This window comes from Ranitomeya variabilis, chromosome 1 (genome assembly GCF_051348905.1).
Source record: "Ranitomeya variabilis isolate aRanVar5 chromosome 1, aRanVar5.hap1, whole genome shotgun sequence".
Lineage (NCBI taxonomy): Eukaryota > Metazoa > Chordata > Amphibia > Anura > Dendrobatidae > Ranitomeya > Ranitomeya variabilis.
The window spans coordinates 833,269,433-833,295,039 of NC_135232.1; the positions used below are offsets into that span (position 1 = coordinate 833,269,433).

At 44.9% G+C, this 25,607-nt stretch overlaps 1 protein-coding gene across 1 annotated transcript in view; it reads right to left on the minus strand.

Moving 5' to 3' along the window:
- LOC143786762 (small ribosomal subunit protein bS18m-like) overlaps positions 1-12,930 on the minus strand; it is a 32,610-nt gene extending 19,680 nt beyond the window's left edge. Inside the window, exons 1-3 of the mRNA XM_077275794.1 lie at positions 12,828-12,930; positions 3,459-3,496; positions 2,177-2,260 (exon numbers count right to left, since the gene is read on the minus strand). Of these exons, the coding sequence (XP_077131909.1) occupies positions 2,177-2,260; positions 3,459-3,496; positions 12,828-12,915 (210 nt within the window). The 5' untranslated portion in view covers positions 12,916-12,930. The remainder of the gene's footprint in view (positions 1-2,176; positions 2,261-3,458; positions 3,497-12,827) is intronic.
- Positions 12,931-25,607: the final 12,677 nt, after the last annotated feature.

Here is a 25,607-nt window from a genome sequence, read left to right on the forward strand (position 1 = left end):
ATGCCCTGGCAAGGGCAGAGTAAAGTAAAGCAGTGCCCACGTTATAGGGCTCTTTGACCTTTTCCGGGGCATGCGCACTGCAGTACTTTGCTTTGCCATGACCACGGCAGAGAAGTAGGCCAGTGTTTCAGCATGATGACGGGAAAACTATGGATGACCGCACCAAAACAGTGACGCCCATTGACCGGACCGCACCGTAGGCGAGTATTATAAAAGGTCTTTTTCTTGTCTTACAGGCTGGATAGGCGACTTATACACAGCATATTAGAATGCTGTATACCAGGAGTGAAATGCACTGGTCTTATCTCATATTACTCACCCTACCCGTGCACTCTGTTCTGCTAATGACCTGAGGTTAGCATCCTCAATATTTAGAACCTCCCACTCCCGTCTACAAGACTTTTTCACGTGCTGCGCCAATTTTTGGTAAGGCACTACCCAGGTGCATACAATTAATCCCAATCCTCACAGTTTTAAGTGTGCCCTAAAAACGCACTTGTTCAGACTGGCCTACCACCTCAACGCATTAACCTAATTATACTGGTGTTGCCCATTCAAAATTTTTACCATAACCAGGTTCCTTGCATCATGTTCTCACATGCTTTATGCATTTAATAGCACTCTGTGTCTGTACTGTTACATACTTAGGCTAATAACCGGTTCATGCAGCATTACATGAACACCCGATTCTTACACTTTGGCTGGTCCGAACAATGAAAGCAATTGTTACCATCCACCTTTTGTGTCTGTCCTTTTCCTCATAGATTGTAAGCTTGTGAGCAGGGCGCAGTGTAGTGAGAAAAAAATTCCAAACGCCAGAATGATGTTTTTTTGGTCACCGTGACATTGCATTAAAATGCAATAACGGGTGATCAAAAGTATTCTGCACCAAAATTACATAATTAAAAACGTCAGCTCAGCACGCAAAAAATAAGCCCTCACCTGACCCCAGATCACGAAAAGTGGTGACACTACGGGTATCGGAAAATTGCCCCATTTTAGCAAACTTTGTAATTTTTTATCACCACTTAGATAAAAATTAACCTAGACATGTTTGGTGTCTATGAACTCGTAATGACCTAGAGAATCATAATGGCTGGTCAGTTATAGCATTAAGTGAACCTAGCAAAAAAGAAAAAAAAAACAAACAAGTGTGGGATTGCACTTTTTTGCAATTTCACCGCACTTGGAATTTTTTCCCGTTTTCAACTACACGACATGGTAAAACGAATGATGTTGTTCGAAAGTACAACTTGTCCTGCAAAAAATAAGCCCTCACATGGCCATATTGACGGAAAAATAATAAAAAAATATATGGCTCTGGGAAGGAGGGGAGCGAAAAATGAAAATGCAAAATCGAAAAAAGCTCTGGTCATTAAGGGGTTAAGGATAGTACCCCTAAAGATACCCATATAACTTTTCTGCCAGTTTTCATGTATTATGCCTTTCTGCTTCATTACTTATTACAAGATTCCAGCTCTGCTGTCACAGCCATCACTTCCTCTTCAGAATCCTCTGCTCCCTTCTGACTACATTTCCCCAATACCCCTTGTACTGGGCTGCAAGCCAGCAGTGAGCACACAGTCTATAAACCACCTAAGCTCATCCCCCAGCGCCACACACAGCCTCAGCACGAGCTCCTGTAATGAACACTGAAATAGAAATCATGTGCTAAGCACCAGATCCGCAGCCCTGGTACTAAAGATTATTCCCTTACTCCCTCTCATTGACTTATAGATGGATGAGGAGAAAAATATGAATAGATTCCTAGTATAAGGGGAATACAGCGGGGTTATATATACACATTACACAATGTGTATGCAGTGTGTGTACACACGCACACATACACCCCTTGTTGAATACATACATATATAAGAAAGATCCTGGTCTGCAGCTACATGCATAAGAGCGGCGTGAGCTCTGCGGAATGAGGCCCCACCCACGAGCATAATAAGCTCCACCCACCCATCAGATTCCAGAGCCAGGAACTCAGAAAGATTTTGAGATGACATTACAGGAAGTCAGCCAGAGATCAGGCACCAGAAGAGCAGCTCAGGTCACAGACTTATTTAACAAAGCAAGATATTTATTGAAATGCTTACTTATCTATGGCAGTTAGTTCACATGAAAGGAACAAGTAAAGTAGAGGCCAACCTTTAAGCTTGTAGACACATACCTGGGTATTCTTGTAATCTACTGAGATGCCACACAAGATACACCTCTTTGGAGGCTCTTTAAAAGGATTTTCCATTTTCTGTGGCTGTAATGAATAAAAAGTGACAAACACCAGTTATTTTTTAAATCCAATATGCAAGAAATAACTACTGAAAATTGTGTAGTAAATTAAAGCCAAATATTGCATTCAGATTCCTCTATACAAGCAAAAACATGAAGTCACGCAGGAATCGATCAAACTACCGTAAGTTAAAGTTCTCCCCAAGTTTCCCCCTTGCACTGCCCCCATACAGCAGCTAGGTGCCTCCATCATCCAGCAGATATTTCAGTCACACCTATGGCAAAGACCTCATGCAGATGTCCATTGGAGTACGCCTTAATAAATTTGCCCCACTTTTCCCTTTTTGACAAATTTCTGGCATAAATGATAGGATACCTGTCAGACTGTTTGGCTTTGCCCCTCCACCAAAAAAACCCTGCCCAGTGTTCTTGCTGATTTTCAATAGATGTGAGATAAGTAAAAAAGAAAAATCAAAATAGAGAGCACAAATCCTACTACTAGTAGTAATACAGCAAGTGTGGCATTGTCATAGGAGGCCATCTTTGCCACAAACTAGCCACATTACTACCAATACAGAGGGATAGGGATACAGAAATAGGTAGGATTCCTTTATACTAGAGTTGTCTTTGGGATTAGAAAAGAACTAAAAAAAATATAATGCCACTAGGCGGTGTGTGTGTTGCCATATTGTCTGTGTCAGCCACAAGTCCAGGCTTGAGCCTCTCACCACTGTCTGGATGGTGTCCCCATAGAGAGTAAGGGAAGAAAACACTGCAAAGTCATCTTTGTTTTCTTTTTGTGGCAGCTCTCTTTACAGGAACCAGTCTTGTGCAATTTCCTATACAATAAAACAAATGGTACACGGACACAAGCCTGCCAGATGGGAGGTCTAAAGAACACACTTTTGGTCTCGATCTAGCGAATGGCGAGCCATGGGAACGGCCCTGATGTATACTGTAGGCTCAGTACACAGTCGCCTGAAATAACAGCATCATAAGTACTACAAGCAAAATGCCACGGGGTTGTAAAAATTGCTACAAAATATGTGAATTTCCTGCCTGATGAGCACATCATTTCTGTCTCACAGGGCTAAGAAAGTAACCAACAATCATGCAGACGGGGGATGACAGCAACAATTCGGTCTTAGGCTCCGCCATTAGAAAAAAAACAAAAAACACATTAATTAAACTACAATTCCACAGTACAAAAGTTTTATCTTTACCATATCTTCAAGTGCTGCTCGGTTACTGTCTGGGGTTACTAGGAAAAGAAATACATCAATCAATAAATGTCTGGTATTAGCAATGTTCTTAAGTCCAACTGACCGACTGCATCTATATCAGGATAGTTTTTTGTTTTTTGCATTCATTAATTTCATGGTCCATCATATCTTTTCATAGATTGGCGTTCCTGTCTTTGATACACAGTTCCAAAACCTCTCCTTCCCTTCAAATAGCCATTAAAAGTTAAATGATAAAATTATGGTTAATCGTGGCCGCCACTTGAGGAGGCGAATAGATCAAATAATCATAGAATGTTAGAGTTGGATGCAGGATTCACTAAGCCATCTCAGACAAATGTCTGTCCAGTCTTTGTGTGAAGACCTCCATTGAAGGAGAACTCATCACCTCTGGCGGCAGCCTGTTCCACTCATTGATCACCCTCACTGACAAAAAGCTTTTGCTAATATCCAATTTGTATCTTCTCCCTTTCAGTTTATTCCATTGCTTCTCGTGTTTCCATGTGCAAATGAGAATAAGGATGATCCCTCTACACTGTGACAGCCCTTCAGATAATATTTGTAGGCGGCTAATTCGTCTCCTCTTAGCTTTCTTTTTTTGCAAGCTAAACATTCACAGATCCTTTAACCGTTCCTCGTTGGATATACAAGTGCTTCTCACAAAATTAGAATATCATCAAAAAAGGAGATTTTTGTTTACTTACCGTAAAATCTTTTTCTCCGAGCCAATCATTGGGGGACACAGACCGTGGGTGTTATGCTGCTTGCCACTAGGAGGACACTAAGTGATACAAAGAAAGTTAGCTCCTCCCCTGCAGTATACACCCTCCTGCTGGCCCTCAGCTAACCAGTTCGGTGCAAAAAGCAGTAGGAGATCAGTAACAACATATTAGCTTACAGCATGTCATATTATATATGAGAGTATAGCATATCGGATTGTAAAAATAAGCATAAGCCAATACTAGGGTGGGAGCTGTGTCCCCCAATGATTGGCTCGGAGAAAAAGATTTTACGGTAAGTAAACAAAAATCTCCTTTTCTCCTACGCCTCATTGGGGGACACAGACCGTGGGACGTACCAAAGCAGTCCCTGGGTGGGGACAACATCAGATCAGGCTCTGTGTAACTGCTACTTACAAGTGCGCCACCGTGGCCTGCAGAGTCCGCCTGCCCAGAGTCACATCTGTGGAAGTCTGGGAATTATAATGCTTCAAGAATGCATGCGGACTGGACGAATCCGCAAACGTGCAGGCGTGTCTTGTTGACGCCTGGTGCCTGGAACCCACGATAGATGGGGAGATAGGCTGTCATCTAACACGGAAGGACTACTGGATGGTGAAAGAATACACCAGGCTAAATGGCCGATGGAGACGGCCAAACCCTTCCTGTAAAAGTCAGGAAGCCTTCCTCTTACCGGTAGGAAACCCAAGATACAGTGTCCAACCTTCGGAAGGACGCCGTCCTCAAGACATACCTACTCAGAGCACTTGCTCTGTCTGGAATAAGGGGACCTCATTCCATTTTGTGGAGTGGTGCCAAAAGAGATGAGGGAGGAACTATGCCCTCATGACAGTAGTAATACAATACCACCTTGGTAACTAGGGACAGGGAAGGCTTGGGGACAACCTTGCCTTGAAGGAAATAAGAGAAAAAAGTCTGAAAAGACCCGTTAGCACCGAAGACTCGTCAGGATGAGGATATAGCCGAGAGGAAAGGGGGCAACCTTCCCTAATAGAATAGATCCCAATGATCTAACGGTATGCAATAGGGAAGAATTACATGTGAAAAACATCCTGCGAGGTGGTCCCTACTTGCAGTTTTGTTGCAGAAATACAGAAAGCTACCAGCTCCGCAAGCGAACTGACGTGGTCAGTACGGATTTCCGAGGATCACTGGGGCCCTTTCTGCTTCTGAAAAGCTTTCGGAAGTGGAAACTGGTACCACGGAATAACCGGAGCATGCAGTGCGAAGGCTCCTGGATCTCGAGGCCGAACAACCAACTCCAGTACCCCGGCGATCAGTCAGGACGCCATCCGAGCTACAACTGTAGAGCTCCAGTGAAGGCGGGTCTGATGGAATACTTCCGGTGAAGTTCCCACTCACTTGAGGTGAAACCCTGACGGCTAAATATGTTCGCAGCCCAGAGTTCTACTTCTGGGATATGAACTGCCAAGATCACCGAGTGATAGATCTCGGCCCATGTGAGGTACTTTGGCCATGGTGCTTGAACGTGGGTACTCGCTAGATGATTGACGTATGACACAGCCGTGGCGTTGTCCAATTGAATTCGGATGGGTTGACCCGCCATAAGGAGTGGACCTACTATAGGACTACCCTTGAGATCTCCAGAGCAATGATCGGGAGAAGAGGACTGGCATTGGAAGTTACTAGTAACCATGGAACCGGGAGAAAAAACTCCGGATGAAGAAGGAGCTCAGAGACTATCGTCTGAAAGGCTGCTTGACTTGCTGAAAACTAACGGAGCAAAGGAAACTGTTTCCATTGTCGTCTCCGTTTTTTTTTTTTGGAACCTTCCCAGCAAATCGAATGAAATGAGGGGATGAGTGAGCAAGAGCGCGAGCTCCCTGTTGAAAAAAACATGACCTTGTCTGGAGGGAGATTTACCACCCTTCTGGAAGAATACTGGATCATCCTCAAAAAGGATATCTGCTGGGCTGGAAATGAGGAGTTGTCTAAGTCTAGCCACCAGCCCAGGTGAGAGGGTATCGCAAGTGATATAGACGACTTAGCGTAGTCCTGCAAGGGTGGGTAAACAGTCGGTCAAACAGGATAGGACGACCACGCCTCTAGGTGCAAGATGACAGTCACCATGACCCTTGCGAACACCCTGGATGCGGTAGCAAGGCCGAAGAACAAGGTCGTGACTTAAATGCTGTTCACGAATGGAAAAGCAAAGGAATTTTTGAAGAGGTTAGGCATCCCGAATGTCGATGGATGCCCGAAACTGCACCTTTTTTGTTGAAGTAATGGCTGAGCGGATGAGACTCCATTCGAGGAAGAAGAAGAACCTTGTGAAAAGATTGTTAGAAGTTTGAGGTCCGGAATCGGTCCTACTTATCGTTCCACCTTTTAGTAACCAAGATCCCTTAGATCTAGACTGTCCTGGACAACCCTTTCACTGTTGGTCGGGGCTGCGGAAACGTACGATTGTTCGTTAGTCCCCCGCTCAAAAATATGATTGACCAGCTGAACTGTCTTCAGGAAAGGGATACTGGTGTGAATCAAAGTAGTTAAGGGCTTCAAGCAGGAGACCGTTGCTCTAGCATCCATGCGGCGGATAGGGAGGTTAAAGGGCTGGACCCGTAGCTGCCAAACGGAACAAACCAGATGTGCTATTTGACAGATCGTGGCATTTTTAATTGAGGACATATCGGGCAGGGATACTGGTAGGTAAACCACAGGAGATTGTACCCGGTTAATCTGCCGAGTGGCAGAATGCGCCGCTGCTTCCAGCAGGTCATTGCAGAGTTAAAAATTAGGAGCCTCGATCCACCATCCTCTTAACAAGGAAGTGGAGAGGGAAATTCACCTACTTGCATCTTCTGTTAAATAGTGGTGATGCAGAGGGGGGTGCTCAGACACCCGAAAAAAAAAAGGATGCCTCTGTACATCCACAGAGTGCAGGTCTCCGGGTGGACAGGACAGGCTGCCTGGCGTTAGGCCTGGACCTTCGAGTGCCCGTCTGTTGATGGTGTGGGGAGACCGGCGCCCTTTAAAGTGCCTGTCGCCCTTAAAAATCAGACCAGGCATAGCGTCCCGCGTAGAGGCTTCTGTCCAGTGAATCGCATATCCGGACTGGATGGCAAAAGCTCTACGAGGGAGTTTAGGCTGAGGGAACTAGTTACACTGGGATAAACTGGGATCGGCGGCAGAGGGCTCCTCATTTATGACCAGTTTCGGATTGGTCATGGTGCCCTCAAGACCAGGGAATACTGGTCGTGTGCCGTTAAGACCAGGGAAAACTGGTCGTGTGCCTTTAAGACCAGGGAATACTGGTCGTGTGCCTTTAAGACCAGGGAATACTGGTCGAGTGCCTTTAAGACCAGGGAATACTGGTCGTGTGCCTTTAAGACCAGGGATTACTGGTCGTGTGGCTTTAAGACCAGAGAATGCTGGTCGTGTGCCTTTAAGACCAGGGAATACTGGTCGTGCGCCATTAAGACCAGGGAATACTGGTCGTGCGCCATTAAGACCAGGGAAAACTGGACGTGTGCCTTTAAGACCCGGGAATTCTGGTCACGCGCCCTTAAGACCAGGGAATACTGGTCACGCGCCTTTAAGACCAGGGAATACTGGTCACGTGCCTTTAAGACCAGGGAATACTGGTCACATGTCCTTAAGACCAGGGAATACTGGTCACGTGCCTTTAAGACCAGGGAATACTGGTCACGTGCCTTTAAGACCAGGGAATACTGGTCACGTGCCTTTAAGACCAGAGAATGCTGGTCGTGTGACTTTAAGACCGGGAATACTGGTCATGCGGGTTTAGGTAAAATCTCGCAGCGAGCGAGAAGCGCCAATTTAGGGGGCGGAGCTACAGGCACGACGTGGGCGGAGCCTCGAGACTTCCATGAATAGGCCCCAGCCGGGGCGTAAATTTCTGCAGCCGGCGTCAGCGTAAGAGTTAGGGGTGGTCACCCGTTGCTCGAGAAAATTGAGCGCTTCCGCGTCAGGCGCTAAGCGCCAGGAAAAAAGGCTAAGGCTACTTTCACACTAGCGTTAACTGCAATACGTCGCAAATGCGTCGTTTTTGCGAAACGCCGCATCCAGCAAAAGTTTTTGCTGGATACGTTTTTTCGCCATAGACTTACATTAGCGACGCATTTGCGACGCATTTCCAAACGGTGAAACCGTTTTGCGACGCTTGGGCGTATGGTAGCGGACCGTCGGGAGAAAAAAACGTTACATGTAACGTTTTTTGCTCCCGACGGTCCGCTTTTTCCGACCGCGCATGCGCAGTCGGAACTCCGCCCCCACCTCCCCGCACTTCCCCGCACCTCACAATGGGGCAGCGGATGCGTGGGAAATATGCACCCGCTGCCCCCGTTGTGCGGCGGGGACAACGCTAGCGTCGGGGACCTCGGCCCGACGCACGGCGACGGGCCGAGCCCGACGCTAGTGTGAAACTAGCCTAAGCCGCCTTGAGGCGACACAGTGCGCTTCTGGAGGTGCGGACTACACATCGGCCGAAGCTGTGAGGTGGCGCGGCCGCAAAGCGATCCGGAGCGCAGGAGGGGAACTCCTGATGTACTCACAGTCCGGTAATGCAGGTCCCCCTGTCCCTGCGCGCTCCATCCTCATCCTCTTCTGCAATCCCTTTGGGCTCTGCCGCAAGTATGCAACGCCATGTGATGTGGGCCTTGTATGTCGGGCCACCGGAGAGGAACATTAGAGCAGGCTCTATGTGCTCGCCGTCTTGCAGGGGGAAGGGAAATCGGGACCAAAGATGGAAACCCGTTGCCCGAGTAAAATTTGGCGTGCTCCCGCGTCGCAGGAGAGGGACGGGGAGGTATACTCGCCGTGCTCGCCTGTTGCTGGTTCGGGGGAGAGCGGGTCCCATAAAAAAGGATCCGTCGCCCCCTTCACTCCGTTGAATAAAAAATAAAAATTTACAGAAAAATAAAAATTAAAATAAGAAAGTTGGGGTCTGAAAACAGACCCAAGTGCCTCCTACAGACACTAAGCAAGAACTGGTTAGCTGAGGGCCAGCAGGAGGGTGTATACTGCAGGGGAGGAGCTAACTTTCTTTGTATCACTTAGTGTCCTCCTAGTGGCAAGCAGCATAACACCCACGGTCTGTGTCCCCCAATGAGGCGTAGGAGAAAGTTAATTTATCTCAGTTCTTCAATACAAAAAGTGAAACTCATATATTACATAGAGTCATTACACAGTGATCTATTTCAAGTGTTTATTTCTGTTAATTTTGATGATTACGGATTACAGCCAATGAAAACCCAAAAGTCATTATCTCAGTAAATTACAATACTTTATAACACTAGCTTGGAAAATGATTTTTAAAGCCGAAATGTTGGCCTACTGAAATGTACGTTCAGTAAATGCCCTCAATACTTGGTCGGGGCTCCTTTTGCATCAATTACTGTATCAATGTGGCGTGTGGCATGGAGGCAATCAGCCTATGACACTGCTGAGGTGTTATGGAAGCCCAGGTTGTTTTGATTGCAGCCTTCAGCTCATCTGCATTGTTGGGTCTGGTGTCTCATCTTCCTCTTGACAATACACCATAGATTCTCTATGGGGTAAAGGTCAGGCGAGTTTGCTGGCCAATCAAGCACAGTGATACAGTCGTATTTAAACCAGGTATTGGTACTTTTGGCAGTGTGGACAGGTGCCAAGTCCTGCTGGAGAATGAAATTTCTATCTCCTAAAAGCTTGTCGGCAGACGGAAGCATGAAGTGCGCTAAAATTTCCTGGTAGACGGCTGCGCTGACTTTGGTCTTGAGAAAACACAGTGGACCTACACCAGCAGATAACATGACTCCCCAAACCATCACTGATTGTGGAAACTTCACACTAGACCTCCAGCAGCTTGGATTGTGGCCTCTCCACTCTTCCTCCAGACTCTGGGACCTTGATTTCCAAATGAAATGCAAAAAAACCCACCACGGACCACTGAGTAACAGTCCACTTCTTTTTCTCATTAGCCCAGGTAAGACACTTCTGGCGTTGTCTATTGGTCATGAGTGGCTTGACACAAGGAATGCGACACTTGTAGCCCATGTCATGGATACATCTGTGTGTGGTGGCTCTTTAAGCAATGACTAGCAGCAGTCCACACTTTGTGAAACTCAACTGAAAAACAAATTTTTGAATGGCCTTTTTTTAATAATCCTTTCAAGGCTGCGGTTATCCCGGTTGCTTGCGCACCTTTTTCTACCACACTTTTTCCTTCCACTCAACTTTCCATTAATATGCTTGGATACAGCACTGTGTGAACAACCAGCTTCTTTAGCAATGACCTTTTGTGGCTTACCCTCCTTGTGGAGTGTGTCAGTGACTGCCTTCTGGACACCTGTCAAGTCAGCAGCCTTCCCCATGATTGTGGAGACTACTGAAACAGACTAAGGAACCTTTTTTAATGGTTAGGAAGCCTTTGCAGATGTTTTTTGTTAGTTTTTCTTATTTACTGAGATAATGATTTTTGGATTTTCATTGGCTGTCAGCCATAATCATCAACATTAACAGAAATAAACACTTGAAATAGATCAGTTTGTAATGACTCTATATAATATATGAGTTTCACTTTTTGTATTGAAGAACAGAAATAAATTAAGTTTTTGATGATATTCAAATTTTGTGAGAAGCACCTGTACTCTGCCGTCTGCTCACCATTCTGGTCGCTCTTCTCTGAACTTGCTCCAGTTTTTTAATGTCTTTTTTAAAATGTGGTGCCCAGAAAGGGATACAGTATTCCAGATATGGCCTGAACAAGGAGGAGTAGAGAGGGATAATTACATCATGTGATCTATACTGTAGGCTTATCTTAATACAAGGATGCACAACGCCAGTCCTCAAGGACCACCAACAGTGTATGTTTTCAGGATTTCCTTAAGTGTTGCACAGGTGATAATTTGCACTTTGTTTGTGCAATGCTAAGGAAATCCTGAAAACATGCACTGTTGGTGGTTCTAAAGGCCTATAGTTGGGCATCCCTATTGTAATACATCCTAGAACTGTGTTTGCCTTTTTTGCTGCTGCATCACAGCACAAGTCTTTTTCACACGTGCTGTTGCTTAGTTCTATTCCTCCTATTGTTTAGATTTAATTTTTGTTTTTCTAGCCCAGATGTAGAATCTTGCATTTCTCCCTGACAAATACCATTCTATTAGTTGCTGCCCATTGTTCAAGCTTATCTAGATCCTAGTCTTCTCTAGTGTTAGCTATCCATCCTACCTTCGCATCGTCTTTACATTTGATTAATTTACCTTCAGTTCCTTTACTTAGATCATTGTTCAAATAACAAATGTTATGGCCATGTTTGAACTGAAAATATTTGGGGAAAATATGCAACAATTTCCCATCAGAACTGACATAATGCAGATTTTATAAACCCTGCACCACAAATCAATTTCTCAGAAGAAAATAACTGTGGTCTGTGGATGAGATTTGTTGACGCCTCATCCATTTCGCTGCTATAGTAATATACTGCTGTGGTTCCCCCCTTTCCTCCCCAGACGTAAAATTTGTGAACATGGATATGTGGACATACCCTAAGGCCTCATTCAGACATCGCTGTATTTTTAATAGTAAGTAAAAACACTTGGACCGTTGTTCATCAGTATTGGTCACTTTTTTGAGTTTCATCAGCGATTTCTATTTTGTATGAAAAAAATAAATACATTGCAAAGCTTCTCCCATAACCTGCAGTGCTAATGATGGATTATACACTCATACAATCCGTGTGCTGTCCACCATCTTTATGGACCCGTAGGGGTCATTTTGACGCATGATGTAAACCAGACAACTCTCAGTTATGTTTTGGAAAACACACAAAAAAACATGGAAACGTGAACAGACCTCTAGATTATAATGGACACATGTTGTCTGAAACATGTAAATAGAATACTGATGGGAAAACAGGAGTCTGAGTGAGGCCTAACAGTCACAGATCAGAAAATCACACATGTGCGATAGAGATCTTCTTGGAGGCCAAGTAATGGGCTACCCCAGACTATTACGGCAGGGAATACTGGTGCCAATCAATTGGGAGGACCCGGTCCAGTGGCCACATCAATGGTAGCCCCGAGAACCAGGGCTGTGGAGTCGGTAAGCCAAACCTCCACCTGCTCAATTACCCTGACTCCGACTCCCCAGCACTGGTCACTACTGAGCATGTGCATAAAGTGCAGCACAGATTCATCTCAGCTAAAAGCCCTGAACCTTAGATCAGGAACAGGACAGACATTTCTAGGACATTTCATTCATAACGTTCCAAATTCTTATGAAAACACAGCACGTCCTGCATTAGATATTCGAGGAGTCAGTCCATTTTATACCGCCTCCTACCTCCCGGGAGCCATGGCCCTTTTTATGAGCAGAACTGGCGAGTTGTACGTTACGCCTCAACAATGATGTGACGGGCTGGCTACCCATCAAGGCGCTGTGAGCGCAGGGACGTGGCCCTCAGGTCTCCTCTACCGCAGCCACAGAATATGGCCGTGGCTGATGGACCAGACCCTGCCAGTCACTATTCCACGGGAGTCCATGACTGAAAATCCCCCCCATCATAGCCCTATGTAGACTGTCACTGCCATGTCCCCAGTGCATGCTGGGAGCTGTCCTGCCAGTGCCCCCCCGGTCTGCGGCTCCTTACCTGTGCTGTGCCCGGAGGAGGAGGTGCACAGTGCTGGCAGCCAATGTTGCCTCAGCGCAGCGCCCCGCCATGCCCTGACCACCAGCATCCTACCCCACACTGTATCCTGGGTTGTGGCTAAATCCAAGTCGGCTAAAGGACCTGGTCCCTCTGCCGACTGGGAAATAGCCTGCTCTGTGTGAGAAAGCTAAATCCCAGTCGGCTAAAGGACCAGGTCCTTCTGTGCACTGGGATTTAGCTTTCTCACACAGAGTCGGCTATTTCCAAGTCGGCAGAGGGACCAGGTCCTTTAGCCGACTTGGATTTAGCCTGCTCTATATAAGAATGCTAAATCCCAGTAGATAGAAGGACCCTTATTGTATATAGATATATATGAATCCTGTCATGTGATTTTTTGCAGTAATATTGAGCCGCAGCCTGGATATGACATCTGATTACACATTTATTTATATGTAAAAATTATACGCAAGAATTTTCCCCTTAATCCCAGTGTGTACAATATTCTGCGCCAATCTCATCCTCGTCCCGTTTTATTTACTGGTGATCATTTTTGTAGATCACACAACCACAGATTTTTTCCATGCATGCACCTAGGAGTGTTTTATCCCTCGGGCAATTTTCCGTTTTTTTTTTCCTTCCCATAACTTACTTATTTTTCCATCCACATCGCCGTTGTGAATTTTTTTTATTTTGGCGGGACGTTCTTATTGATACCATTTTGGCGCGGATACCATGTTTTGATCACCTCTTATTTCATTTTATTGCAATGTTGCGGCGACCAAAAAAAACGTAATTATGGCGTTTCTAGTTTTTTCTCGTTATGCCGTTTACCGATCAGATTATTTTACATTTTGATTGGTCAGACCTTTCTGAACATGTCAAGTCCCAATTTATTTATTTTTCTTAAATGGAGCAAAAGCGATATTTTTTTTTTCTGATATTTTTATGATATAGGATGTAACTGCATCATGCGTTGTGAAGGGGTTAATACTATAATTATTGGCCAAATGGACCAGGTCCTTCTGCCAACTTGGATTTAGCCTGCTCACTGTGAGAAAGCTAAATCCCCGTTGGCTAAAGGACCAGGTCCCTGTGAGTGTTTTAATACTAGACCTAGCAGGCTAAAGGACCAGGTCCTTCTGCCAACTTGGATTTAGCCTGCTCACTGTGGGAAAGCTAAATCCAAGTGGGATAAAGGACCAGGCCCCTTGGAGTGGTTTAATACCAGACTTAGTAAGCTAAAACACCAGGTCCTTCTGCCCACTTAGCTTTAGCTTGCTGTATATAACAAAGTCTAGTGGGCATTGCAGTCCACCAGTGATTCACCAATCTGATGCACTGTAATGATCCCACTGGTTCACTGTCGGACTTCCGTACTGTAGTGCCCCTGTGTCACGCTGGGGGCAGTCCGGCAATCCAACCTACTACAATGTTTCCGCCAGGTTATGCATATTGCCGGTCACTGTGCTCCTTCAGTTCACCTCAAGTGACAGTTGACAGCTCAGAGGGTGCTGTGATAACCGCAAACTGTAATCTCCAGTGACCTCACAGGTGGCGGCTTCCATGCCGCCCTTAGTGTGTGTACGGCGGATACAGGGAGGGGTCACGTTTTATGATGTCACTGTGGCTTCTGTATGTATTGGAGCAGGGGATCGTCTTGGGACCTTGATGATGATGATGATAAATGGGTGAAAGAGGGTGTCTGTTTTTATATTTTAATTACATGTTTTTAATCTGTGTTTCTTTATTTTTACTTACAGTGTTAGTAAACGGGGTGTTTCATAGACACCTCTCTATTACTAACCCTGGGCTTGATGTCAGCTGTGATTTTTGACAAATCACAGTTGTAATTATACTTACAGCCCTGGCAAAAATTAAGAGACCACTGCAAAATGTCCAGTTTGTCTGATTTTTCTCTTTATAGGTATATTTTTGAGTAAAATGTAAATTGTTCTTTTATTCTATAAACTTCTGACGTCTCAGAATTTTCAAGAAATTTTGTATTTTTTTCTAACAAAGAAAAATTGTCAAAATTAAAAAAACCCAGTGCTTTCAGACCTCAAATAATGCAAAGAAAACAAGTTCATAATCATTTAGAAACAACAGTACTAATTTTTTAACTCAGGAAGAGTTCAGAAATAGTGATGAGTGAACGTGCTCGCCACTACTCGTTACTCGCCCGAGTATCGGGGTACTCGGCGAGCAGCGAGCATTTCCGGTACTATTCGGCGGTAACTGCAGTCTCCACCCAGCAGTTTTAGCGGACTTTGGAGACCCAATCATGGTGCAGAGATTGTCTGCCAGGCCTTGAAACGCGGCAGCCATCTTTGTTGTGTCGTGCAGTGTTTGGCTGGGCCGTACAGCATCATCCCGAGTATGAGACCTGGTGCCGCCCTGCTCTCCGCATTCTGTTCCTGTTTCAGCGAGAATAGGGAGAGCTGCTGCCGAGATAGGGTCAGAATCGTGGTTTTAGAGTGTAGGTCTGCAACTCTTACATCCACAACTCCTCAGAAACCAAAAGTCCTTTTTAGGGCTAATTTGTGGGTCCCGAGATTGCAGCACTAGGTAGGCAGGGCACAGCATATCAACATCAGTGCAAGGCCTGCAGGCACTGTATGTGCGTCCATTGCTCCCACTGCATCCCTCCCAAAGTTCCATAACTGCCTGCAGCTGCAGCTTATTTACTGTCTATATATTTATTTTTCCTTTTTTTTTCAAAAATTCCCCCCCCCCAAAAAAAATACAGTCTGTTCTGTACAGAGGCCTGTTGAAAAGTTATAGTTTGTCAGGCATACGTAGCATAGTTGTCTGTGCGACCCTTGTGCTCCCTTTTTTTTGGTGTTTTAAATTCACTGAAAAAGGCCTCATATATCTGCGTGCTCCATGTTTGGTCATTGGAGGCCGGTGTACTTATTTTTTGACTGTGTGATAGTCAAATTCTATACAGCACTATTTCGTATCAAAAAAATTCAAAGGCCACAGATTTGCCAGTGTGGTATTTCCGTTACAGCCGTCATATATCTCTGTGCTCCAAGTTTGGGCATTGGAGGCTGGTGTACTTATTTTTTGGCTGTGTGATACTCAAATTCAATACAGCACTATTTTGCATAAATTAACTTAAAAAAAAAAAAAAAATGAATGCAGCCTGTTAGGTCAGGCTGAGGCCTGCCTGGTGTTTGGGTTTGAAAAATCATAGATTTGCAGGCATACTGATCACATATTATTTCGCTACTAATAAAGACATTTGTGTTGAGCATTTGAAATAGTGCAGTAGTCCATTTAAAATGGTTAAGGCAAGGGGCAAAGGACGGGGAAGTGGACGTGATGGTGCATCCAGAGGATGAGGCCGTGGGCAAGGTGAAAGTGGACAACAACAAAGACCCACATCTTCTCTCTCGACATTCCTGTCCCAGTTTCTAGGGTACCGCAGCACACAACTATTGAAGCCAGAGCAGTGTGTAACGGTTGTTGGTTGGATAGGGATAATGCTTCCAGTCACTTAGCCACCACCACCACCACCTTGTCTTCCACACGGTCAAGTCTGAGTAGCCATGAGTGAGGCCAGGATATTCCTCACCCTGATCCCCCTTCCTCCCACCATGCCGAGTGCCCTGAGACAACTGATCCCACACTTGGACACTCTGAAGAGCTGTTCAGTTTTCCATTTCAAGATTCAGAAATCTCTCCCAGTCAACTTGAAGTGGGGAAAGATGAGATCGCATGTAGAGCTGCCCAAAGCTTTGACCAGCCCCAGTCACACGAAGGCAATGGTGGGAAAGTGTCACAAGAGGTGGACCATGATGAGACCTAATTTCTAGAAAGTCAGGAGGAGGAGCAAGGTGCACATGTGGAAGACGAGGTGGTGGATGTCATAGTAAATGACCCAAGCTGGCAGGAGGACATGCGTAGCGAGGACAGCAGCACAAATGGGGAAGGAGGCATATCCCCCAACAGGCAGGAAGAAGCAGTGTGGTGGCCACAGACAGAAGGCGTGCATCCGTTCCCTGTAACACCAACATGAGTGAAGTTGCCATTCCACCTGTGAGATCTTCCCGAGTCTGGCTATTTTTTAAAGACTCTGCCGATAACCCTAAACAGGCCATTTGCAGCACCTGCCATTCCTGCTTCAGCAGGGGTAGCAAAACAACCAGCCTGACCACCAGCATGATCAGGCACATGCAAGCAAAGCACCTGACTTTGTGGGCCGAACCCCAGGCTCGAGGACCACTGCATGCTGGTCACACCACTGCTTCTTCCACTGTTTTGCATAGAAGCCAATCCCTAGTACACCGTGCATGTGAAGATGCCTCTAGCCCTGCACCTGTTGTGGCCCACAGTCAAGCAGCACCATCAGCAAGCCCGTCCACGTCCTTGACCCAGCACAGCATTCAGTTGTCTATAACCCAGTCTTTGGAACACAAGCAGAAATACCCAGCCAACACCCCACAGGCCACAGTCCTCAATTCTAATATTTCTCTTCTGCTTGTGCTAGAAATGCTGCCTTTTAGGCTTGTTGAGACGGAAGCATTCCGCAACCTGATGGGGGCGGTCATCCCAAGGTACTCGGTCCCCAGTCGCCACTATTTCTCCCGGTGTGCCGTACCGGCATTACACCAGCATGTGTCCCACAACATTACCCGTGCCCTCAACAATGCTGTTACCGGGAAAGTCCACCTAACCACGGACACGTGGACAAGTGCTTGTGGGCAGGGACGGTAAATCTCAATGACGGCACACTGGGTTAACATATTGGAAGCCGGGACCCAGTTGGACCTTGAGATGGAACACATCCTCCCCACGTTGAGGATTGCTGGCCCTATGTCAATCAGGGTTGCCCCCACAGTCTACAGCTCCTGCACCTCCTCCTCCTCCTATTCATCCTCCATCTCTGAAATCAACACATCAGTCAGAAGCTGGAAGCACTGCAGCACTGCCTCAGCCAAGCGGCAACAGGCTGTGCTGAAGATAATCTGCATAGGTGACAAACCGCACAATGCAGAAGAGTTGTGGACAGCGCTGAAAGAGCAGTCAGATGTTTGGATGACACCGCTGAACCTACAGCCAGGCATGGTCATGTGTGACAATGGCCGTAACCTGGTGGCGGCTCTGAGGCAAGGTGAGCTCACACACGTACCTTGCTTGGCCCATGTGCTTAATCTCTTGGTTCAACGTTTTCTGAAAAGCTACCCGGAGCTGCCGGATCTGCTAGTGAAAGTACGCCATCTGTCTGACCATTTTAGAAAGTCAGCTACAGCTTCAGCAGCGTTTTCAGATTCCAGCTCACTGACTATTGTGTGATGTCCCCCATCCCCACGCGCTGGAACTCTATGCTGCATATCTTGGAAAGGATTTGTGAGCAGAAGAGGGCCGTTGTTGACTACCAACATTAACAAGGCCGTCGAATTTCAGGTCAGACTCCACACATAAGACCTCAGGAGTGGACATGGATGTCAGACATATATAACATCCTCCAAAACTTTGAGGACTGCACTAAGATGGTGAGTGGCGATGATGCCATAATTAGCATCACTATCCCGCTTCTCAGCATTCTGAAAAACTCTCTGCTCACAATCAAAGAGGATGCATTGCAGGCGGAGCACGAGGACATGGAGCAAGGAAACATACAGGGGGATTACACTCAGCCCAGCCTCATGTCTTCTCAACGTGGATTGGTAGGCAATCAGGAGGAGGAGGAAGAACAGGAGCTACTTTCATGTGCTATAGATGGTACTACAAACACATCTGTATTAGCTTCTGTTCAGTGGGGATGACCTGAGGACAGGGAGGAGGAGGACAGCATCGTCAGTCGTCTTGTTGATGAGGACACGGAAGTCTTGCCTGTTAGCAGTCTGGCACGCATGGCTGACTTTATGTTGCACTGCATTTCACGTGACCCTCGGATTATCAAAATTTTGGGTGACACTCATTACTGGTTGGTGACACTTCTAGACCCACGCTACAAGGAGAACTTTCAATCTCTTCTGCCTGAGGCAGAGAGGTGTACTAAAATTTTGCAGTACCACAGGGCCCTTGTAGCGGAATTACTTAAAAAATTCCCATGTGAGAACGCTGGCAGCAGACGTCAAGAGTTTGTTGTACAACCAAGGACTCCAAGCAAGAGAGAGACAGAAGTACAATCCAGCTCAGGCAGGGGAACAATGGCCAAGTTCTGGGACAGTTTTCTCAGACACTCCCATCGTGGCGGCCCAGAGGCAAGGGGTGCTGTCACAAGAAGTGCAATGTTTGGGAAGATGGTGAGGGAGTACCTTGCAGATCGTGCAAACATCCTCCGGGATTCCTATGTGCCTTTGAATTATTGGGTATCCAAGTTGGACACGTGACATGAACTGGCTGTCTACACCTTGGAGATCCTGGCCTGCCCTGCTGCTAGCGTTCTATCAGAGAGGGTTTTTAGTGCCGCTGGTGGAATTATAACAGAAAAGCGCATCCGCCTGTCAACTGAAAATGCTGACAGGCTGACTCTTATAAAAATGAACAAGGCCTGGATTGGGAAAGACTTCTGTACACCACCAAGTGAAAACAGCGAAACATAACCTCAAATACATTCTCTCTTTTGGGGAGGCGTATTCTTATGCACCTCTTCACAACCCAACATGGGTATACGCTTACAGATTTGGTCTGTTTGTTCTTATCCTCCTCCTTATCCTCATCCTCCTCATCCAGAACCAATAGATCACCAGCGTGAACGTGGTCTGTACGGTGCATTTTGGCCAAGGATGCTCTGATGGCACTCTTTTATTTTTTTTAAAAAGGACAACACATTGGGGAACTGGGCATGACATTACATTGGGCCTACTTCTTAACTCGGTCTCCTGCAAACTGTCCTGTACCTGCCAGTAGATCACCAGGGTGAACGTGCTCTGTACTGTTATAGGCCAGTGAATTTTGGGCAAAGGGGCTGTGATGGCACTCTTATTTTTTTTAAAAAGATCCCACATTGTGGAATTGGGCATGACATTCCATTGGGCTGACTTCTTAACTTGGTCTCCTGCAATCTAAAATGTTCCTGCCACTAGATCACCAGGGTAAACGTGCTCAGTACTGTTATAGGCCGTTAATATTTGGGCTAGGGGCATGCGATGGCACTAGTGTACTTTTAAAAAAGGTACCCCCATTGGGGAATTGTTTGGCAGATCATGCACTGCATTACAAGTCTCAGAGACCCACACCACTACATTGGCCCTAATTCTTAACTGTCTCCTGCAATGTCTCTTCCTTATCTCCGACAACATGACCTGGGTGAACATGCTTTGTATTGTTATAGGCCCGTGAAGTTTGGGCATGGGTGGCTGTGATGGCAATAGTATATTTTTAAAAAAGGTACCCCCGGTACCCCCCCATTGGTGAAACCACATCCTTGATAGCAAACACTTCACATTTGTGTACCTTAAAGAGCTCACTGGAAAAGCTCCTTTTTGTGTTGCCTGGTTGCGCAAATTGGACACAATACACTTCATATAAATTTGATAATGCAATGATATTAGTTTGGCTCAGTAGTTTATTACAAATATTTCTTTGTCCACTATATTAGTTTCTCTCCTTGAGAGTGATAACTTTGGCTGCCTCAAATGTACAAATGGCGATTTGTAAACAAGATTGAAATACTGTACACCGAATGCATTCAGACAATCACATAGCTGCATGTCTTGTAAAACATTTACAGATGTGACAGACAATGCTCATAGTGACACCATGTTGATAAATAAATGTTTGTTTTCTCACTTCAGAAACAGTTTGAAGCCTCTATATGTTTGCTGTTTGTCATTAAGGTTTACTGAAACTCTGCCTGTGGTGGTTTGATCTAAATCCTTGTGGTTTTTATTTTCTAGTGGTTTATGGCCACTCGTCTGATGACTCCATGATATCTCAGTTTAATACACCCGTGAAAGCTGGCCACTTGAAGGTCTGTGTGAAACTAGAGTTACTACATAGAGTAAATCACTATATAAGACCAGAAAAACATGACTAAGACAGATACCAAAACTGGGGTACCTGTACAGTGTGCTGATACCTGCATAATTGGGGACGCCCATGCAGTGTAGGTAATCTCAAAGGGGTTCTCTGTCTTGGTGTTGCTTCTCGGATATTCCAGACGGATGATATTTAAAAGCCTCTTGGTGATGATCTAAGTAGACTGTATGAAGTTAATCTTCATATATACACGTAATCAGTATATCTATGTAATCCTTATATGTAATCATTACTTTTTGTATGTTATTGGTAACATATACAAAAATGTACGCACTCACACTATTCAATCTTAATATTCCTTGAATTTTATAGTTTGCAATGAAATTGCTTTGTATTGCTAAGATTAGACTTTTTTAAAGCCGTATCTGAACCTTAAGAGACTGACACGTCACTCCTCTTCATAAATATAGGAATTTCGGTGCCTGAGACAAGGGTCACCACTCCCTTAACAAATAGTATAGAAAATAATGTCCCGGCACTCAAAAAAGTGTTGTTCAGGCAAAATTACTTTTATTAACAGAACACGTTCCAGAAATTTGTTGTAACGTTTCGGTCTTTACATTGACCTTCGTCAGACCGAAACGTTACAACAAATTTCTGGAACGTGTTCTGTTAATAAAAGTAATTTTGCCTGAACAACACTTTTTTGAGTGCCGGGACATTATTTTCTATAGTATCTGAACCTTAGTGTTAAAAACATGGCACAATTGCCAAATTGGACCATTGGCCAGATTTTACATTTTCAAACTGGAAAAATGGCAACACCCCAGGTGTGGCTGTATAGTACCAGTTAGCCACATGGTGAGACTCGGAACGGAAGGAGGGCTGTGGAGTCGGTAAGCCAAACCTCCGACTCCACAGCCCTGCCTCACTACTGAGCATGCACATAAAGTGCAGCACAGATTAATCTCAACTAGAAGCCGAGATCCTTAGATCAGGAACAGAACAGACATTTATAGGACATTTCATAACTTTCCAAATTATTATGGAAACATTTACAGCACATCTTGCATTGCACTACTGTACCCAATGTGTTATATATTTTAGGAGTCCGACCATTTTATACTCTATTATAAAGACTGAGACTCCACAGCCCTTAACGGAAAGAACGCTATTTGCCTCCTGAGGCGCAGATTTTCCTAGAATAGTTTGCGGACTCCATATACAGAGCCCCTAAGTGCTAGAAGAGCAGAATCCCCCCTCACGTGACCCCATTTTGGAAATTATACCCCTGCCAAACACGTGGATGCTAAATATGGTATAGCCACACTGGGTCTTTTAAAGGGGGCATTTGTATTTGGGAGCACAGTATCTGCTGCGAATTTGTTTTGGGGGTCGAGGGCCTTTTCGCTTTGACAGAGCCTTTGTGCTACTAGTAATGTGGAAGCCCCTATATTTCCATTAACAGATGATGGACCAGAGTGGGGACTTGCTTTTTTCTGGACTGAGTTGAAGCTTTTATTGGGAACATTTTACATAATGTTTGGGATCACATTTATCCTGCGCTAAACGCTGAGCACTTGTATCGGGGTTTACATCTAAATCTCCAAGGGACATGATTCAGATGAAACCCCCAAAGGATCCATTCACTATAAGGCAGCAGAGTTACTCTGGGCTCTGTCTGACTTCTGTTCAACGGTGTCCTTTTCAGAACTGCACAAAACTGTGGTCGACCGCGCTTTTATGCACGCCTAAAGAGACTGACACCACCGGAGTATAGGCCAGACAACGTCCACAGTGCCACCATCTACCTTATTATAGGGACTCTTCCGCCGGGAGCTTCATTTGAGTCATGTATTTCAGAGATTTACACAGAAACCCCGATGTAAGCACTCAGCGTAGAGCGCAGAATAAATGTGCGCCGAGCCTTACTGCGATCTTTGGGAGGCAGAGTGAGAGAATCAACAGCAGGTGGAGAATTGGCTTTAAATTATATTTCTACGCTTGTTCATCGTGCAAAATAAGTTATTAGACAACTTTATTTTTTGGGTCAGTGCGATTACAGCAATACCAGATTTATATATTTTTTTTTTTGCGCTTGGCTACTGTCACACACCAAAAGACCCCTTTTTTGGCAAAAACTAGTTTTTGCATTGCCATATTTCTGCCAACAGAGTCATGTGAGGGCTTGTCTTTTGCGTGATGCGTTGAGGTTTATATTGGTACTATTTTCAGGCACATACATTTTTTTAATCGCTTTCCAATCCGATTTTTGGGGAGGCACAATCAACAAACACCAGCAATTCAGGATTTTTTTATGCCATTTACTGTGTGGTAAACTTGATAAGGCAACTCAATTCTTCAAGTCAGTACGATTCCAGCGATGCCACAAATATATACTTCTACACACCCCAGTATCACGCAGGTATACTTCTATGCCCTGGCAAGGGCAGAGTAAAGTAAAGCAGTGCCCACGTTATAGGGCTCTTTGACCTTTTCCGGGGCATGCGCACTGCAGTACTTTGCTTTGCCATGACCACGGCAGAGAAGTAGGCCAGTGTTTCAGCATGATGACGGGAAAACTATGGATGACCGCACCAAAACAGTGACGCCCATTGACCGGACCGCACCGTAGGCGAGTATTATAAAAGGTCTTTTTCTTGTCTTACAGGCTGGATAGGCAACTTATACACAGCATATTAGAATGCTGTATACCAGGAGTGAAATGCACTGGTCTTATCTCATATTACTCACCCTACCCGTGCACTCTGTTCTGCTAATGACCTGAGGTTAGCATCCTCAATATTTAGAACCTCCCACTCCCGTCTACAAGACTTTTTCACGTGCTGCGCCAATTTTTGGTAAGGCACTACCCAGGTGCATACAATTAATCCCAATCCTCACAGTTTTAAGTGTGCCCTAAAAACGCACTTGTTCAGACTGGCCTACCACCTCAACGCATTAACCTAATTATACTGGTGTTGCCCATTCAAAATTTTTACCATAACCAGGTTCCTTGCATCATGTTCTCACATGCTTTATGCATTTAATAGCACTCTGTGTCTGTACTGTTACATACTTAGGCTAATAACCGGTTCATGCAGCATTACATGAACACCCGATTCTTACACTTTGGCTGGTCCGAACAATGAAAGCAATTGTTACCATCCACCTTTTGTGTCTGTCCTTTTCCTCATAGATTGTAAGCTTGTGAGCAGGGCGCAGTGTAGTGAGAAAAAAATTCCAAACGCCAGAATGATGTTTTTTTGGTCACCGTGACATTGCATTAAAATGCAATAACGGGTGATCAAAAGTATTCTGCACCAAAATTACATAATTAAAAACGTCAGCTCAGCACGCAAAAAATAAGCCCTCACCTGACCCCAGATCACGAAAAGTGGTGACACTACGGGTATCGGAAAATTGCCCCATTTTAGCAAACTTTGTAATTTTTTATCACCACTTAGATAAAAATTAACCTAGACATGTTTGGTGTCTATGAACTCGTAATGACCTAGAGAATCATAATGGCTGGTCAGTTATAGCATTAAGTGAACCTAGCAAAAAAGAAAAAAAAAACAAACAAGTGTGGGATTGCACTTTTTTGCAATTTCACCGCACTTGGAATTTTTTCCCGTTTTCAACTACACGACATGGTAAAACGAATGATGTTGTTCGAAAGTACAACTTGTCCTGCAAAAAATAAGCCCTCACATGGCCATATTGACGGAAAAATAATAAAAAAATATATGGCTCTGGGAAGGAGGGGAGCGAAAAATGAAAATGCAAAATCGAAAAAAGCTCTGGTCATTAAGGGGTTAAGGATAGTACCCCTAAAGATACCCATATAACTTTTCTGCCAGTTTTCATGTATTATGCCTTTCTGCTTCATTACTTATTACAAGATTCCAGCTCTGCTGTCACAGCCATCACTTCCTCTTCAGAATCCTCTGCTCCCTTCTGACTACATTTCCCCAATACCCCTTGTACTGGGCTGCAAGCCAGCAGTGAGCACACAGTCTATAAACCACCTAAGCTCATCCCCCAGCGCCACACACAGCCTCAGCACGAGCTCCTGTAATGAACACTGAAATAGAAATCATGTGCTAAGCACCAGATCCGCAGCCCTGGTACTAAAGATTATTCCCTTACTCCCTCTCATTGACTTATAGATGGATGAGGAGAAAAATATGAATAGATTCCTAGTATAAGGGGAATACAGCGGGGTTATATATACACATTACACAATGTGTATGCAGTGTGTGTACACACGCACACATACACCCCTTGTTGAATACATATATAAGAAAGATCCTGGTCTGCAGCTACATGCATAAGAGCGGCGTGAGCTCTGCGGAATGAGGCCCCACCCACGAGCATAATAAGCTCCACCCACCCATCAGATTCCAGAGCCAGGAACTCAGAAAGATTTTGAGATGACATTACAGGAAGTCAGCCAGAGATCAGGCACCAGAAGAGCAGCTCAGGTCACAGACTTATTTAACAAAGCAAGATATTTATTGAAATGCTTACTTATCTATGGCAGTTAGTTCACATGAAAGGAACAAGTAAAGTAGAGGCCAACCTTTAAGCTTGTAGACACATACCTGGGTATTCTTGTAATCTACTGAGATGCCACACAAGATACACCTCTTTGGAGGCTCTTTAAAAGGATTTTCCATTTTCTGTGGCTGTAATGAATAAAAAGTGACAAACACCAGTTATTTTTTAAATCCAATATGCAAGAAATAACTACTGAAAATTGTGTAGTAAATTAAAGCCAAATATTGCATTCAGATTCCTCTATACAAGCAAAAACATGAAGTCACGCAGGAATCGATCAAACTA